At 36.5% G+C, this 16,932-nt stretch overlaps 1 protein-coding gene across 4 annotated transcripts in view; it reads left to right on the top strand.

Annotated features, from left to right (window-relative positions):
* The first annotated feature begins 2,416 nt into the window (after positions 1–2,416).
* LOC127863578 (uncharacterized) overlaps positions 2,417–16,932 on the top strand; it is a 139,022-nt gene continuing 124,506 nt past the window's right edge. For 2 of the 4 annotated variants that reach the window (XM_052403138.1, XM_052403137.1), the window contains exon 1: positions 14,915–15,077. Coding sequence is in view for 2 of the 4 variants with exons in the window: in XM_052403139.1 (XP_052259099.1) it covers positions 2,603–2,925; positions 5,221–6,206; positions 11,589–11,944 (1,665 nt within the window). In the remaining 2 variants the exon portion in view is untranslated. Of the gene's footprint in view, positions 2,926–5,220; positions 6,207–11,588; positions 11,954–14,912; positions 15,078–16,932 lie in introns of those variants that run through there. The other 2 variants (XM_052403139.1, XM_052403140.1) reach the window with 2 other exon arrangements.

The raw sequence follows: 16,932 nt of genomic DNA, 5'->3' as shown, positions 1-16,932 counted from the left end.
CTAGGAAATAATTCAATTCCAGCTCACAACAAGACATGATGCATTAAAAGTCTGTCATGTTGGCAAAATTGTTGCTCAATAATTTAAAGAAAATAAATAAAGTATTAGATACAACACACATAACACAACATGTACATGATTCTAAGCTTGTTATTTTCTCACACTCTTTATAAATTTGAATGGGTTGTGTTCATTTCAACTTGTGATATGAAAAACTATAACATAATATTGAAAACTGAGTTGCGTTTTAGATTATGCAATAGCGAAGAACTTCAGTGCCTTCAGCGCTTTGATTTATAGTTATATTGTTTTCATCTTAGTCCAACAGTCTGGTAAATGCTTAAAACCCCCAGAAAATCACATCTGAATACTGGTCTGTTTATGGGTGTTATAACTTGTAGGACGCCCAATATTGCGTACAATAGTTCAAATGGCTTTTATTAGCTCATCTATTTTTGGAAAAAAATTATGAGCTATTGTCATCACCTTGGCGTTGGCGTCGGCGTCCGGTTAAGTTTTGCGTTTAGGTCCACTTTTCTCAGAAAGTATCAATGCTATTGCATTCAAACTTGGTACACTTACTTACTATCATGAGGGGACTGGGCAGGCAAAGTTAGATAACTCTGGCGTGCATTTTGACAGAATTATGTGCCCTTTTTATACTTAGAAAATTGAAAATTTTGGTTAAATTTTGTGTTTAGGTCCATTTTATTCCTTAAGTATCAAAGCTATTGCTTTCATACTTGCAACACTTACTAACTATCATAAGGGGACTGTGCAGGCAAAGTTATGTAACTCTGACTGGCATTTTGACAGAATTATGTGCCCTTTTTATACTTAGAAAATTGAAAATTTTGTTAAGTTTTGTGTTTAGGTCTACTTTTTTAACCTACAGTATCAAAGCTATTGCTTTCATACTTGCAACACTTATTAACTATCATAAGGGGACTTTGCAGGCAAAGTTATGTAACTCTGACTGGCATTTGGACGGAATTATGGACCCTTTATACTTAGAAAATTGAAAATTTGGTTAAGTTTTGTGTTTTGGTCCACTTTACCCCTAAACTATCATAGATATTGCTTTCATACTTGGAACACTCACAAACTTTCTTAAGGGGACAGTAAAAGGACAAGTTGCATAACTCTGGTTGTCATTTTTACGGAATTATGGCCCTTTTTTGACTTAGTAACTTTGAATATATGGTTAAATTTTGTGTTTCGATCCACTTTACTTCTAAAGTATCAAGGCTATTGCTTTCAAACTTCAAATACTTTCATGCTATCATGAGGTTACTGTACCTGGCAAGTTGAATTTTACCTTGACCTTTGAATGACCTTGACTCTCAAGGTAAAATTATTAAATTTTGCTAAAATTGCCATAACTTCTTCATTTATGATTAGATTTGATTGATACTTTGACAAAACTACTCTTACCTGACATACCAAAATAGACTCCACCCAAACCATCCCCCGTTTCCTTCCACCCCCCGACGATTTTTTTTTTAAGATCATCTCACAAATGACCACCACACCCCACACCCTCACACTATACCACCCCACCCCCACCCCCCCCCCAAATATTTTTTTGAAACGGTTAAAAAACACAAATATTTATTTTTATTAATTTATTTTTGAAATACCGTCCAACCATCGCACCCAAGAATCCCCTCCCCCCCATCCCCCCCCCTAATTTTTTTTTTTAAGATCATCTCACAAATGACCACCACACCCTCACACTATTATACCCCCCCCCCCCCCCCACCCCACCCCACCCCTCCACCCCCAAATTATTTTTTTTGAAACAGTTAAAAAACACACATATTTATTTTTATTATTTTATTTTTGAAATACCGTCCAACCATCGCACTCAAGAATCCCCCTCCCCACCCACCCCCCTGAATATTTTTTTTGCCTTTTTTTTGCATTTTTGGAAGACAATGTAATAAATGTCCACACCCCCACACTATACACCCCTCTTCACTCCACCTCTCCCTCCTTTGTGATTTAAATTGAGAATCCCTTCACCTTTAAAAAGAAGAGCGGTCTGCACCTGCAAGGCGGTGCTCTTGTTTTGAAAATGGCATGATATTTTTATAGTAAAGATAGCAAGTTGAATTTTAATTACTAAACCTTGCAAACAGTTCTTTGTTTCAATAAAGTTAACTTTTATTTGGGATAAATAGGCATTTTGATGTCCATTACTTACAACATGCTTTTTACTTTGTACATAAATTTCAGTTCATATATCAATACGCATTTAAATTCACTGCATTTGGCCTTGCTTAACAATCTGTTTTACATTATCTAATTTCAATCATGTATATTCTTTGCCACAATTTGAAATATAATATATCCAATACCCATGTGACCCAATAGGCCCATTACAGTTTACATTGTTATGCTGTTTACTGCTATCAGACAAGACAGTGAATGTCATTTGTTGTTCTGTACAGATTCCGTGATTGCTTGACTTTTGAAATGCACAAACATTTAAATTGTGTCTTTTCTGGATGATTTATTTGTATTCATGGAGTTACTGCAAAATTAGAATTTACCTGAATTTAAGTTGTTATGTTTTGTTTGGTTTAAGTAAATACTCAAAATGGCGGATATTTCAATGTCACTTGCCATAGGCTCTGATGAAATTAAGGATTTTATTTGTTTGTCATGCAAAGAGCAAGCTAATGCAGATTTTTACTGCAAAACATGTTTGAAACTTTATTGTGGAAAATGTATTCAGTTACATGATAAGTGGTTTAAAAAACATTCAGCTTATGGAAGGAATGACATGAAAGAATGGCCAGTTTCGAAACAGGTGGAGGAATTTCTATTAAAGTGTGAAGCACACAAAGACGAACAAATTGAAATGTTATGTGATGACCACAGTCAGCTGTGCTGTACAAAGTGCGCCTTCCTGAATCACAGGTATTTCAGAAATGCTTTGGCATGTTTCATGGACCGTTAGTATGAAAAACTATGTAATTATAAAACTACACTTTCATTCTAATTTCTGGAAACGACATATGAAATAAATTTGAATTATTGCAAATTGTTGCTTGAGAACATTTGCTACAATGTTGCATTAATTTTACTCATTTATTCATGATGCTCGGACACTTTTGTACCACATGAAGGTGTTATTTCCTCATGCTGCACATGGACATTGATGTATGGGAATAATATTGATTTTGCTATCTTTTGTTTTAGCTCAGATGAGCACAATGTGCTCAATGGGAGATTTTGTGATCGCCTTTTGTTCATTGTCTGTTGGCGTCAACATTTGCCTTGTTTACACTCTAAGAGGCCACATTTATTGTCCAATCTTCATGAAAATTGGTCAAAAGATAAGTCTCAATGATATCTTGGACATTACTACAATTATGTTGAAAAAAACAGAACCAAAATGTAGAGGTGCGCAAGGTCACATGCCTGGTTACTGTACTCATAAAGTTGCAGGAATACATGTTGAGTTTTATACGACAGAAAAGCAGAAGCGTAGATAACCACCAAACATTGGGGAGACACTTAAGTTTCTGTACTGGGAACATAAAGGGGTTCGTTTGAGAGGCCGTTGTCCTCTCCCGTAGTTCCGAACATTTTTACAATTACAATTAATATAATGCGTTTTGAGGGAACTTTCATGTTGATATAAATGCTCGATTTTTGTCACACTCTCAGTTTGTCCTGAAATTAGTTTGTGCAATGCCGCCGACGACGACCAAGAAATCTCAACAGTTTTTTTTTCTTTCCAAAAATACGTGCTAGTTAAAACAAAAGAAAGTAAATGTTTATGTATTTTAATGACGGAGTTCAACAAGTGATATGAAAAAGTAATTACATTAACATTCCATGCACAACACACAACCATGGTGTTGTAGCAGCTGCATGAAGTTTCCCTCATCTTTGTCATGCCCACATTGCGCGATGCCCTGGCGGGCATGGAACCGTATGCTGCGTAGGATTTGCAGCAGCTGCTTCCGGTTGTCGGCCTTCTCTTTAGCGTGCCTCGCTGACAGTGTCTCTCTCACGTCACGCGCGTCACGCGTAGTGGCGGGAAGCGTCACCAGTCGCTCGATCGCCTCCTTGTGGCACTCGCTGCCGTCGTGCTTCCAGCACTTCACGGGACCCTGTTACCAGTTGGAGAAGCCGTAACTGATGAAGCTGCCATCCACATTTGTGTTGCGGATCTTGCCCGTCGTCTTGGCAGCCATGCAGAGATGGCAGAACGCAAGGTCCTGGCTCTGAAAATAATAAGATTTTTAATGTAATAAATTTTGTGTTAAAAATTAATGATAATAATAAAAAACATTTTTAAGCAACAATACAAGTATTATTTGTATGTTTTTTTTCTAAATTTCGTTTGTATTTAGATCGACGTTAGGTTCATAAAAGGTAAGAACAGTCGCAAATTATAATTTAAATCTAATATACATACCTCATCGTAGTGGAGCCATTTGAACAAATCAAACCAACTAGATTGGAATGAACGCTCTTCTGGCTTTTTCTTCCAGAATGTACGCTTAGGAAAAGCAAAATTTCGAGGCTGATAAGGAATACTCATTTTGAACATTAAACAATTACATATATGATATTGTTTCAATGATTTCTAATCAAATAATAACTGTTATACTTAGAAAACAAAAATATTTTCAATCAAATTTATGTTTTTCACGCGTATAGTTTTTCAAAATTGTTTTAAGTGGCAGTTACCTTTGAATTAAAGCAATCAATTAAAATTAAAAGAATAGCCTGTTCTTAATCAAAACACCAACAGTGCAATCACGGAAAAGAACAATAAAACAATTAACGCAATGACATTTACCAGGGCCCCTGGTTTATGACACCTAACAAGGGATATTGACACATCACTATTGACAACCTTGGAGCAGACGGAGAGGGTACACATGGCTTCTGCACTGACGGCGCGTGATTACCAAAATACTGGTTTTGGGGCGGCGATTTTGAGGGGGTTTTACGTTTTATTTATATAACGACGACCAGCCAACATATGCCTTGCCTCCCCATTATCTACGCCCCTGAAAAGTCATGCAGATGGAAGGACAGAAAAAAAAGGCTATATGCCCCCATATTAAGCCTTATATTATAGCTTTCATTTATTTTCATTATTTGTTTTTATTTGACAGTATATACTTGTTTGAAGCATTACATGATAGCACTGACTATTCCTTGGTATGTACATGTATTGCTTGTTCATTTCAGCCAGTGCAGTAAAGTTACTCTGATTTCGGAGATGATCAACACGCAGCCCACGGACATACTGGGACTGTTAGTGGAGCTGGAAACTTTCCTGGGGGAAATCAAAAGCCTGCAGATCAGTCAGGAGCTCAGTGTTCAGTCATTGCAGGGAGCATACAAGGAACATAAAGCATTCGTAAAAAAACAAATGCTTGTTGATATAAATACTACCATAGATGAATGTGGTAATAGTTTTGTGAGTACATCGGGCAAAAATGAGCCATATTTAAAAGAAGAAATGTGTTGGAGTGTTCTTTCTATCTTGAACGAATTTGATAATATTACTGTGAAGGTACTTAACGAGATGAAAGATGAAGTTATAAGCATAAAAGGGTCAATTAAAAGTTCTATTGATAAATGCACTGGTCTTCACAATGACTTGTCACTATTCCATGAATTTGTTCAGAAAATTAGAGATAATAAAGAGCTCTGCCTTATAGCCAGCATAAAATGTAAGCACATAATACAGCAGGCATCAGCTCTTCTAGGCAAATCAGGCAAGGTGTTTTATGTCCAGGGGCATTATGAGCACAATGTGAGGATAGCAAGTGATTCAGATTCATGTGTTAACACAGGCATATGTGTTCTTCCTGATGGGCAGGTCCTGGTTGCAGACTGGAGTAATAAGACAGTCAAGCTGCTGAACCAGCAGTACCAGGTGGTGAGTCACTGTAGTGTTACTGCTGAACCACGGGAAATGTGCCAGATCACACCCAGTGAGGTTGCAGTGGCTGTGGATAAATGGGGTAACACACATGAGGCCCAGTTTATCACAGTCGCACAAAGCCAACTTGTCCTAGGCAGAAAACTTCAGTTACAACATAGATGTAAAGGTATTGCCCATCACCACGGAGACCTGTTCATCTGCTCTGATACTGCATTGTACAAGTACTCACTGAGTGGCAAACTGGTCTGCAGACTCTATGAGGATGTATCAGGTGCTGATACAGGTAAGAATCATGGTGGATTCATTCTGATCTCATTAGGCTTTTGTATTACAAAGAAATTGATCTTGAATGTATATGTGCCCTTTGATTGCTACCGTAGCCAGAAAGAGTTTCAGTATTATTGTTACATAAACATGAGTAATGGAGTAATTTAACCCTTTGCATGCTGGGAAATTTGTCATCTGCAAAAATGTTGTCTGCTGAATTTCTAAAATTAGCATTTTCTTTGATTTTTTTCAAAGAATACTATCAGAATAGTAAACAGTTTGGATCCCGATGAGACGCCACGTTCTGTGGTGTCTCGTCTGGATCCAAACTGCTTGCAAAGACCTTCAAAATTCCGTTCCAGCACTACATGACATGTCTGTAAATTGAATTTAATTTCATTGAAGAGAGACCCTTTCTGACCTGTCTTCAATTTTGTGGTTGTCAGATTACTGCACATGTACAATATGTTTTATTAATTAAAAAAAAATCATAACATTGTATAAAAAGAAATATCTTTAAAAAAAGATATACGGCGTTGATTGTGGTTGTGGTTGATGAAAGATAAAGAGTAATATCAACGAGACAGCAAATTCCTTTTTCTACAAAGTTCTTAGCAGCATCACATGCAAATCAATAACCTTTCGCCAGATGTCGTGGCTTACTTTGCATTATTAGATATTGTTGACAATATATCTATAGATATAGAACAAAAAAATACAAGAAGAATAGAAATTAAATGAAGATATACGAGTATATGGCCAAACACGAATCAACTGTACATATTTGAAATATTAATACGTGCGTTCTTCGAACAGACATGTTGTGGTTTTTCGGTTATTTGATTCAATTGTTAATAGTATCGTGAATCATCGCGCTCATGCTTAGTAAATTGGTTGCGGAGGTGGAATAATTCTTATCAAATTAATCAAAACTAGTACCTATCATGGAATTATTGAAAAACAATCCTTTATTGACATACCATAATTATATCGCCGAATATCTGCAATGAAGATATTTCCGGTCATGTTCACCGGGTTAACGTGATAGAGTTTATATAATGAGTCTTGTACTGACCGCGAACTGAACTTTATACCTTGCAAATGGAATGCAATGCGCTAAAGTGAGGTCACGATTTCACTGCTGGAACGACGGTTTGTTTAAAGCTTTATAATTTTACCTATTATTTTCGCTGTTTTGAAAACAATTTAACATATTTTGGTCAAAACACATATCAGGATATGGAACAACAATATTTATATGATCTAAAATATACGTGATCACATAATGCAATACGGTAGTAATAACTAAATATGAGAACGCAGCCTTTAAAAACAAACGCTATGGCGCTGACAATCCTCTGAAAATAAAAGGTGCACGCACAAATCGTATTGATGCCAAGAGTTGAGTGTAAAACTAAAACTGTTCTATCTATCAAGCCTTTTCATTAGAGATACAATTGTTTCATGCTGAACACGCAGTAAAACAGTGTTACAAAGACACGGACATGTTTCCAATGTTTTGGTTGTATGCTGAAATCAGCCAATGGAATAAATGAAGTGTATTCATTTGTGTCTAGCCGCGGTCAGGTCAGGTAAGGTCAAAAGTGACGTTAAACAGCTACGCCGAAAAAAGGTTCTCATTTAATTGTTGTAGTTGGATTTTTAGGAGTGATATCATGTATGTATATTAATGACATTATTTATTTTGAACAACTTCCTTTTGTAAGCTGTTTAGGGAAAATCTATGGAAAAGTTTGAAAATTGGTTGTTTGAAATATTATTTTTGTCCCCTACAGGTGAAACTGGAGGGGACTTATGGTTTGCGCTCCGTCTGTTTGTCAGTCTGTCTGTCAGTCCATCACACTTTCTGGATCCGGCGATAACTTTAAAAGCCTTTCATATTTTTACATGAAACGTGAAACATGGATAGATGGCAATATGGAGATTATGCACGCCATTTCATTCTACATCAAAAATTATGGTTTCTATGGCAACACATATATAAAATAAAAAATGAATAAAAAAATACTGACAATGGTGGAGTTTCAGTTGGTAGGGGACCATATTGCCTGGCAATCTCTTGTTATGTTATAAACCCTTTACAAACACAACAACAGTTGTTACACGGCACTTGTATTATTAACATTTTCTTGTTTATTTATTTTTTCTTGTGGTTACATAACTCTTCTACATGTGAAGGAAATCTTTTATTGCTGTAGTTATATTCGTATGTACATGCTGATTGAAATGTGTAATTGCGCCTATGTGTGCCATTGTACATTGAACACTTCATTTCCAATTAACCAGTCAAATTTCAATATGTCAAACTTGTTCTGATACAGAACCTTTATGTCACACTCAAATATTTATTATTATGCCCCCCTTCGAAGAAGAGGGGTATATTGTTTTGCTTGATGTTGGTTTGTCTGTCGTTTTGTCGGTAGACCAGTTCGTCTCTGATCAATAACTCATCAATGGATTGACCGATTGGCTTGAAACTTCACATGTAGATCGGTTGTGAACAGCAGATGACCCTTATTGAAATTGGAGTCACTAGGACAAAGGTCAAGGTCACTGTCACAATAAGTGTGAAAATTGTTTTCGATCAATAACTCATCAACGATTGACCGGTTGGCTTGATACTTCACATGTGTATTGGCCATGGATAGTAGATGACCCCTAATGAAATTGGGGTCACTATATCAAAGGTCAAGGTCACTGTCACAATAAGTGTGGAAATCATTTGTGATCCATTACTCATCAACAAATTGATTGATTGGCTGTGTACTTCACATGTGCATTGGACATGGACAGGAGATGACCCCTATAGAAATAAGGGTCACTAGGTCAAAGGTCAAGGTCACTGTTTCAATAAGTGTTGAAATTGTTTCTGATCAATAACTATTCAAAGAATTGACCGATTGGCTTGATAGTCACATGTGCATAGGCCTTTGACTGTAGATGACTCCTATAGAAATTAGGGTCACTAGGTCAAAGGTCACTGTCTCAATAAGTGTGAAAATCATTTCCGATCAATAACTCACCAACAAATCGACCGATTGGCTTGACAGGATTTGCACAGACCTTGAAAAGTGCTTGAAAATCAAGGTTAATCTTGAAAAGTGCTTAAAAACGATCTGGAGTGCTTAAAAGTGCTTATTTTCAACCATAGCCTTGAAAAAGGCTTAGAAAGTGCTTGAATTTGACTGGAAAAGTGCTTGAAAAATGGATACAAATATTTAATTTCTGTGAGTCGGAAGTCGTAGTTTTTTTTCACGATTTATGACAGTTCCTATCTGTTCATACGGGCAGGTACTGCAGGGTTTTTTTTTACTAAGAAAGTGACGCCGATATTCGGCGTCTTCCCCTACCAGAATTTTTCCCCTAAAAATACCATTTCCCCTCCAAAAATATAATTTTTCACCAAAATATAATATTTTACCCTCAAAGAAATGTTTTTTTCTTTTGGGAAGTCGACACTTATCCGACATATAGCTCTTAAATTACGTCATGGAAACCGGGCATCTAATCGTATTAATCATGTGACTATTTTACTGGATTCCTGTCTTGCGCGAGAAGGATGTTTCGTCAATTAATTACCGGAAACCAGTCGAATTTTCATCCGGGTTATGTGAAAGCCAAGATATAAACGTTAAAACAGAAAAAAGTCTCACAATTGGCGTTCATACACGAACAAAATAAAACGTTCGGACTCGGAAAATATTAATTATGTTGACGCATTTTTTAAGAATGAATCATCAAAAACCGTTGAAACCCAGCAGGATTCGGAGGTACATGTAATCAACATCGATTAATACTGTCGGATTATTGTGAAAGTGAAAGTAGACAATCGGCAGCTGCCGCACCTTTCCCTTCCAATACTATAGCTGATCTAGATCGTCAACCCATTCATCATGAAATTGAAATCATAATATTGACATCGTTCCCCGGCCCCAGTTGAAAACATTTCCCATTATTAGATCTACACCTGCAACTTTATTTAGGACTTTGACTTTAATATCATACTTGTTCATGTGTTTAAGAACAAAAAGGCCAGAGACATGCCTCTTTTTCTTAAAAAAAACCCTGAAGTCTGTAGGTGAGTTATTGACATTGAAATGAACAGTTTTTAATTTTTCCCCAAATATGTCTCTTTCGCGCTCGATTTTCCCCTCTTACCCAGCGTCCAGCGTCTTCCCCTCTTTCTAAAAAAAACCCCTGTACTGGATCGGTCCGGGTTGGTACGGGTTGTAGAACGTAAGGGAGGCAACTACTACTAATCTTCTGCCAATTGGTTTACTTCCGTTTTTGTTGTATGCATTATGCCATTACTGTGCTGACAAGTTGTAATATGCCAGCGAATAAGTGCATTTTTCAGAAAGGGTGGCTTTTGAAGTACCCTTGGGTTGTTGACAATGCAGATTCTGAAGTCAAAGCATCTTTTAAAGAACGCAGAACAGGTATAGAGATCGACAGTATTGACTGATTGTCAAATAAATTAGATGATACTGTGAAGAAACTGCAATCTATTTGAATGAGTGCAGACTCTCAGTCTGAACATACACAGTACACTATTGCATCTAAAACAGATTTTACATGTACATGTGTACCTACTGTAGAAAATTACTTAATAAGTATAATTTTTACAAGCCTCAATTAATACATGGCATTTTATGTTGCCGTTGCGAGATTCTGTACATTTGTATATATATATATATAAAGTTTTCTATTTTTACTTCAGAATTAATTTGTATCAGATGCATAATTGTCTTTAACATTTTGTAGCAGCTATATTATACCACTAGAATATCTGTTATGAACATTTAGAATACATAATGATATTCAATACAAATAACAGGTTTTTTTTGGTGTAATGCCTTGGTCAATTACTATATCATAATGAAATGTCTTACTTTTGATTAAACAGTTGTTACTGTAGCAGGGTAGTGCAGACTGATGAAATTCACATAGAATGTTAGGCAAGAAGAGACCAATTTAGCAAAAATATTGTCAGTATTGGCCACAGAATAATATACAGTTTCCAGTAGGTCGGACTAGAAAAGTGCTTGAATTTGGATTTTTTCCCTTGAAAAGTGCTTAAAAAGTTCTTGAATTTCATTGGAGAAAATCTGTATGAACCCTGCTTGATACTTTACATGTGCATTGGCCTTGGACAGTAGATGACCCCTTTTGAAATTTGGGTCACGAGTTCAAAGCCCTTTTGGGGGGGGCATATGTCTCCGACCCGGAACTCTTGTTATTGGATTTGTATTTAAGATGTGGTAATGCCTATTTATGACAACATATATTAAATACAATATCACTGAAGTCTGTTTAATACCGGTAATATTATTTAACATTGACAGATTTAATATCTTGATGTTACTCTGTTTTGCAGTATGGAAGTGTGCTGTCAGTCCAACCGGGGACAAGCTGTACATTTCCAGCCCCTTCCATCACAAGCTCCTCACCCTGGCCAGAGATGGGACAGTCCTGGCTACATTCACAGACCCAGCACTAGAGCGCCCATATGGTCTACATGTGACCCCTGCAGGCCATGTGCTGGTCTGTGGATGGAGGTCCCACACTATAGTACAGGTGGACTATGAGGGAAGGAGAAAGCTGGCCACTCTGTCTACAAGGGAGAGGGATGGAGTGTGGTACCCAGAGTCAGTGTGCTACAGCAGCACCACATCAACCATCATTGTGGGACAGTGGGGGGGCAACAACATCCTGGTGTTCAGAGTACAATAGTGTGTACATGTATGTATTGTTTATTGTAATTAGTGATTCATATTTCAATGTTTTGTTGAGTATTAGAACAGTGTAGCATTTTATGTGTGTGTGTAGTTGCTGATACAAATCATTTGCATACAAATCTTGTTATTGGCTTATACCATGTTAAGTTTTCTCTGCATATAAGAACATATACATGGTATGTTTTATTCTTATAACATTTGTTTCAGTATTCTCTTTTAATGTACAGTGGAAGCCCTCAAAACCAGACACTGCCTGGACATTCCGGTTAAGAGAGGATTCCGGTTAAGAGGGGAAATTGACTATTTTACTTTCAGAAGGTCTTTTACATAGCCTAATGTGGAAAAACACACACTTTCAGCAAATTGTAATAGTTTATTGTCCCCTACCAGTTTCACCGGACGGGACTTATGGTTTGCACTCTGTGTGTCTGTCTGTGTGTCTGTCAGTCCGTCACACTTTTCTGGATCCTGCGATAACTTTAAAAGTTCTTCATATATTTTCACGAAACTTGAAACATGGATAGATGGCAATATGAACATTATGCATGTCATTTCATTTAGTTCCTAGGTAAAAAATTCTGGTTGCTATGGCAACAAAAATAAATAAATTCTGAAAATGGTGGAGCCGGTAATGGACATATATTGCTTGGCAATAGTCTTGTTTTCCTTGAAGTTGACTGCAGCAATTCGTTAAAAGGCACATATTATTGTTAAAAATTGAATTGTTTACACATTTTGTTGCAATGAAGTGTGACCTCTGTGTAGGAATATAAGTAGCACTGACATGCACAAAAATATTCCCTAAAAAAAAGAAACCTTACCTGTGTGATTGTGATTTTCGTTGGTTTACTTCAATAGAGCAGATCTCAATTATTTTACTAACAACCTTTTATTCGACCAGAAACTGATGTTGAAAACAAACATTCAGTATTTAAATTATTGCTTTTGTACATTAAAACTCGTCACTTTTTGTTGTATACAGACTGATATCCGAATTGCTTGCCAAGTTTTTCTAGTACGTGTAAACATTTCAAAGAAAAAGAAAAAAAACCTCATTTAACATGATTCAGATTGGATTTTCTCCCTTGAAAACAGATAGTATTGTTTGACCAAAGATCTATTAACATGTTTATTAATACATCTTTGTTTGCACTGATATTGGAAACAAATTATAACTAGAAATGGCGCGGCAGAGGCCGACGCGTATCCCCACGCCGCATGGCTGACCCAGGGGGCGCCCCAGGGTTGATAATGGGGCCATGCATTGTTGAGATTGACCGTATTGTCATAAGATATGTTCAGTATCAATTTGAAGTAAGTCTATGTAGAAATGAAGAATTTATAGTACAAGGCAAATTTGGGTGGGCGTGGTCTATGTGGGCGGGGGCGCCCCAGGGTTGGTAATGGGGCCATGCATAATTGAGATTGACCGTATTGTCATAAAAGATGTTCAGTATCAATTTGAAGTAAGTCCGTGTAGAAATAAAGAAGTTATAGTAAAAGGCAATTTTCGGTGGGCGTGGTCTATGTGGGCGGGGGCGCTTCAGGGTTGGTAATGGAACCATACATAGTTGAGATTGACTGTATTGTCATAAGAGATGTTTAGTATTAATTTGAAGTAAATCGGTGAAGAAATGAAGAAGTTATAGTAAAAGGCAATTTTGGGTGGGTGTGGTCTATGTGGGCGAGGCGCCCCAGGGTTGGTAATGGGGCCATGCATAGTTGAGATTGACTGTATTGTCATAAGACATGTTCAGTATAAATTTGAAGTAAATCGGCGTAGAAATAAAGAAGTTAATGTAAACTTACATAAAAAATGAGTGAAAATCTCTGACCCGGCCCCACCCCAACCCCCATAACTTTTGACCCAGGGGTCAGATCAAAATTCCAAATAGTGCAGGGTCGCACATATGCTCATAGCTACCATGTATGTATGTTTCAAGGTTCTAGTGCTTATAGTGTAGGAGATAGTGGCCAGGACGGACGGACAGACAGACGCCGGAGATAACCACAATATCCCCACACTTTTCAAAAAGCGTGGGGATAACTATATTTACACATGCAGAAGATGGCATATTGCACCATCAAATTGATCTATTTATGTCATTTTAATTTTACATTAAGAAAAGTTTCATTTTAACTCTTAATTGTTTCCAATTACTCAATTTATATGAATGTCCGGTAAATACTACTGTACAGAGGTAAATTAATGACCCCATGTACCACCCTTGTACATACTAAGGGTACTTAAAAAATCTTTTGTTTACATTCGCTTTTACTTTACAAACTCAGGATGTATCAGTTAATTTTTCGTACGATATTGTGTTATTAAGAAAGTTATTAACCCATTCATGCCTAGCGTCCTGAAAAAAGGACATTGCAAACAGCATAGACCCAGATGAGACGCCGCATAATGCGGCGTCTCATCTGGGTCTGCGCTGTTTGCTTAAATGAATTTCTTTATGAAATATTCTAAATAAAGAAATAAATATACTTGACACCCCTAATTTTGTAAATAAATTGATTCAATTTAGAAGGATGGGAGAGTCCACTGGGCATAAATGGGTTAAAGAAAAACCCTATATTTCGACCAAGAAGTACTCGCTAAACAGTGCATGGTGCTAATGCCAATTTTAGACTCATTTCTACATACATCATGTCATATTAGAAATGTTTTATTCATGAATACTTTCTAGTAAATTTATATTAAATGTATTTAGTAATCATAAGAGGAATATATATATATGATTGATCTTTTGAGTAATGTTTACTTGAGTAATGTTTACTTGAGTAATGTTTACTTGAGTAATGTTTACTTGAGTAATTTTTACTTGAGTAATGTTTACTTGAGTAATGTTTACTTGAGTAATGTTTACATAAAGTTAACACATGATGTGGGATTTATTAATTTTATTCCATGGATTATTGCCTGGTCCTTGTTAATAATTACGTTATATATTTAGTGTGAATCCTGATTAGCCATACAGCTAATACAGCTGGCTATTCAGCTTGGACTGTTATGAAAGACCAACCATGCCCCATCTGGGACGCTTTGTCAGCTCCCGTCGGAACCCATTTCTCCTGCAGGCTCATATAAAACTGATCTTGGAACACCTTAAGCATGCCCGGTAAACCAACTTTTATATCCCTAATAGGGATACACTTGAAATCATAAGTTGTTCTGCTGGGGATACATAAATTGACAGGAAAAGTGTCAAAATGGATCCAAAAGAGGTGAGTTGTTTTGATTGTTCATATATGCTCCACTTGGTGACCTTTTCTCCCAAAAAGCTCAATGCTATTCGACTGTACACGCATGATTTACGGTTAATTTGTCCTTAATATAGGTTATTCTTTTGAATCCGCCCTGTAATCAATTTCCTTGTGCTGATCATTACAGTATGACATTGTATCAATTTTGTCATATTTCAATGTTTTACATAGCAAGCGACATCAGAATCTTCTTAGCAAGCGACATCAGAATCTTCTTCTTCAGGGGTGTGATTTTTCCGCGGATTTCCGCGGATCGGGTTGGCCCGGATGTCACTTCTGAGATTTGCGTAAATTCGTTTTCAAAAATGTGGGGGAGAGGGGCTACCACCGATTCCGCGGACGTATTTCATAAGCGGCCCGAAATATCCGCGGCCCGTGAAATATCTCCGCATTTTACACTGGTAGATTCTGCCTAAGCATTTTTAAAACGAGCCATATAATTGGCTGTCGTTTCCCAATCTTCCAATTAAAATCGTGTTCTTAAAATGCGCTCTGTGATTTGTTTGCAAATGGCGCCGTTGTAAAGAGAAAATTAAGATTATTGAAATAACAAATGGCAATCGAATAAAGGACTGACATCACCTAGTCTGATAGGAATAATGAAATGTGTTTGTAAAAAAAAAGACTACGTTTTAGATACAAGCAACACATATTTTGTTAAGAAATGAGCCCACTGAATTTGTGTCACGGAAACCAGTGTTTGCAAATTGGAGTTTAGTCTACTCGCGAAGTAAAACAATTAAGAAGAGTATCGTTCGAACATGGAAATAGACAAACATGATTTGATTTTTATATGTCTGTGGGTCTGTGTATAATCAGATTCATATGCATATTCTGCTTTAATATGATTATAGGTGCTACCTAATTTACGGGCAAAAGCTTTTTAAGTTTTTTTGATAACTATGTATTTTTTATAAATATATTGACATGATTGTGTTCAAAATATTATAATTGTTGCAATAATTAAGTAATGCATACAAAAAAAATCAATCTTAAAACAAGTTACATGTTCCAAGCTTAAAGATCTAGCATCTTATATTTTTTTGTTTTCTAGCCACAGGAATTTATAGCTGGTTCCGTATCTGTGGTATAGTGGATGGGGTGTCTGCTAACTGGCTTAGTCACTGGGAGGTCTCTGTATTGATCTCTTAAGTGGGAGCATTCTTTAGATAACCCTAAAGACATACTATGGCGTACCATTTGGATTGAAAGTCAAGAAGACCTACAAGTTAAAAAGAGAAATGTACGTCAAAGTACAATAATTGTACGTCGACATAAATATAAAATAGACTTCGAAGTATATATTTGTACGTCAAAGTACAATTTGTACTTCGACATACATGTTTGTACTTCGACGTACACATTTTTTGAACAGCCAATCAAAACACTAGTCTCTTGAGCCGCTTTTCCTTCAGATTTATTCATAATAAATGTTTAAAATCTCTTTTTTAATTGAGGACAAAATGAATAAAAATATCAGAATGGCAAAAAAAAACAACACATAGCAGTTTCAAGTATTTAATGCATTGAAATAGATTATATACAAATTTGAAGAAGATTCAATTGTTACCTTTTTAAATTAAAATTATTCAGCATATTGTGAGTATTTATTGATCATGCGGGGGGGAGTATCACGACCGTCCAGTGCATTACTGTGTAGGAAATTCCCAACGGTAACCAAACAGTTAACAAGCATTAACGGGATAAATA

The sequence above is a fragment of the Dreissena polymorpha genome, unplaced genomic scaffold (assembly GCF_020536995.1).
Source record: "Dreissena polymorpha isolate Duluth1 unplaced genomic scaffold, UMN_Dpol_1.0 chrUn017, whole genome shotgun sequence".
NCBI lineage: Eukaryota > Metazoa > Mollusca > Bivalvia > Myida > Dreissenidae > Dreissena > Dreissena polymorpha.
Note: the sequence above shows the minus strand (reverse complement) of the source record. Positions and strands in the feature narration are given on the sequence as shown.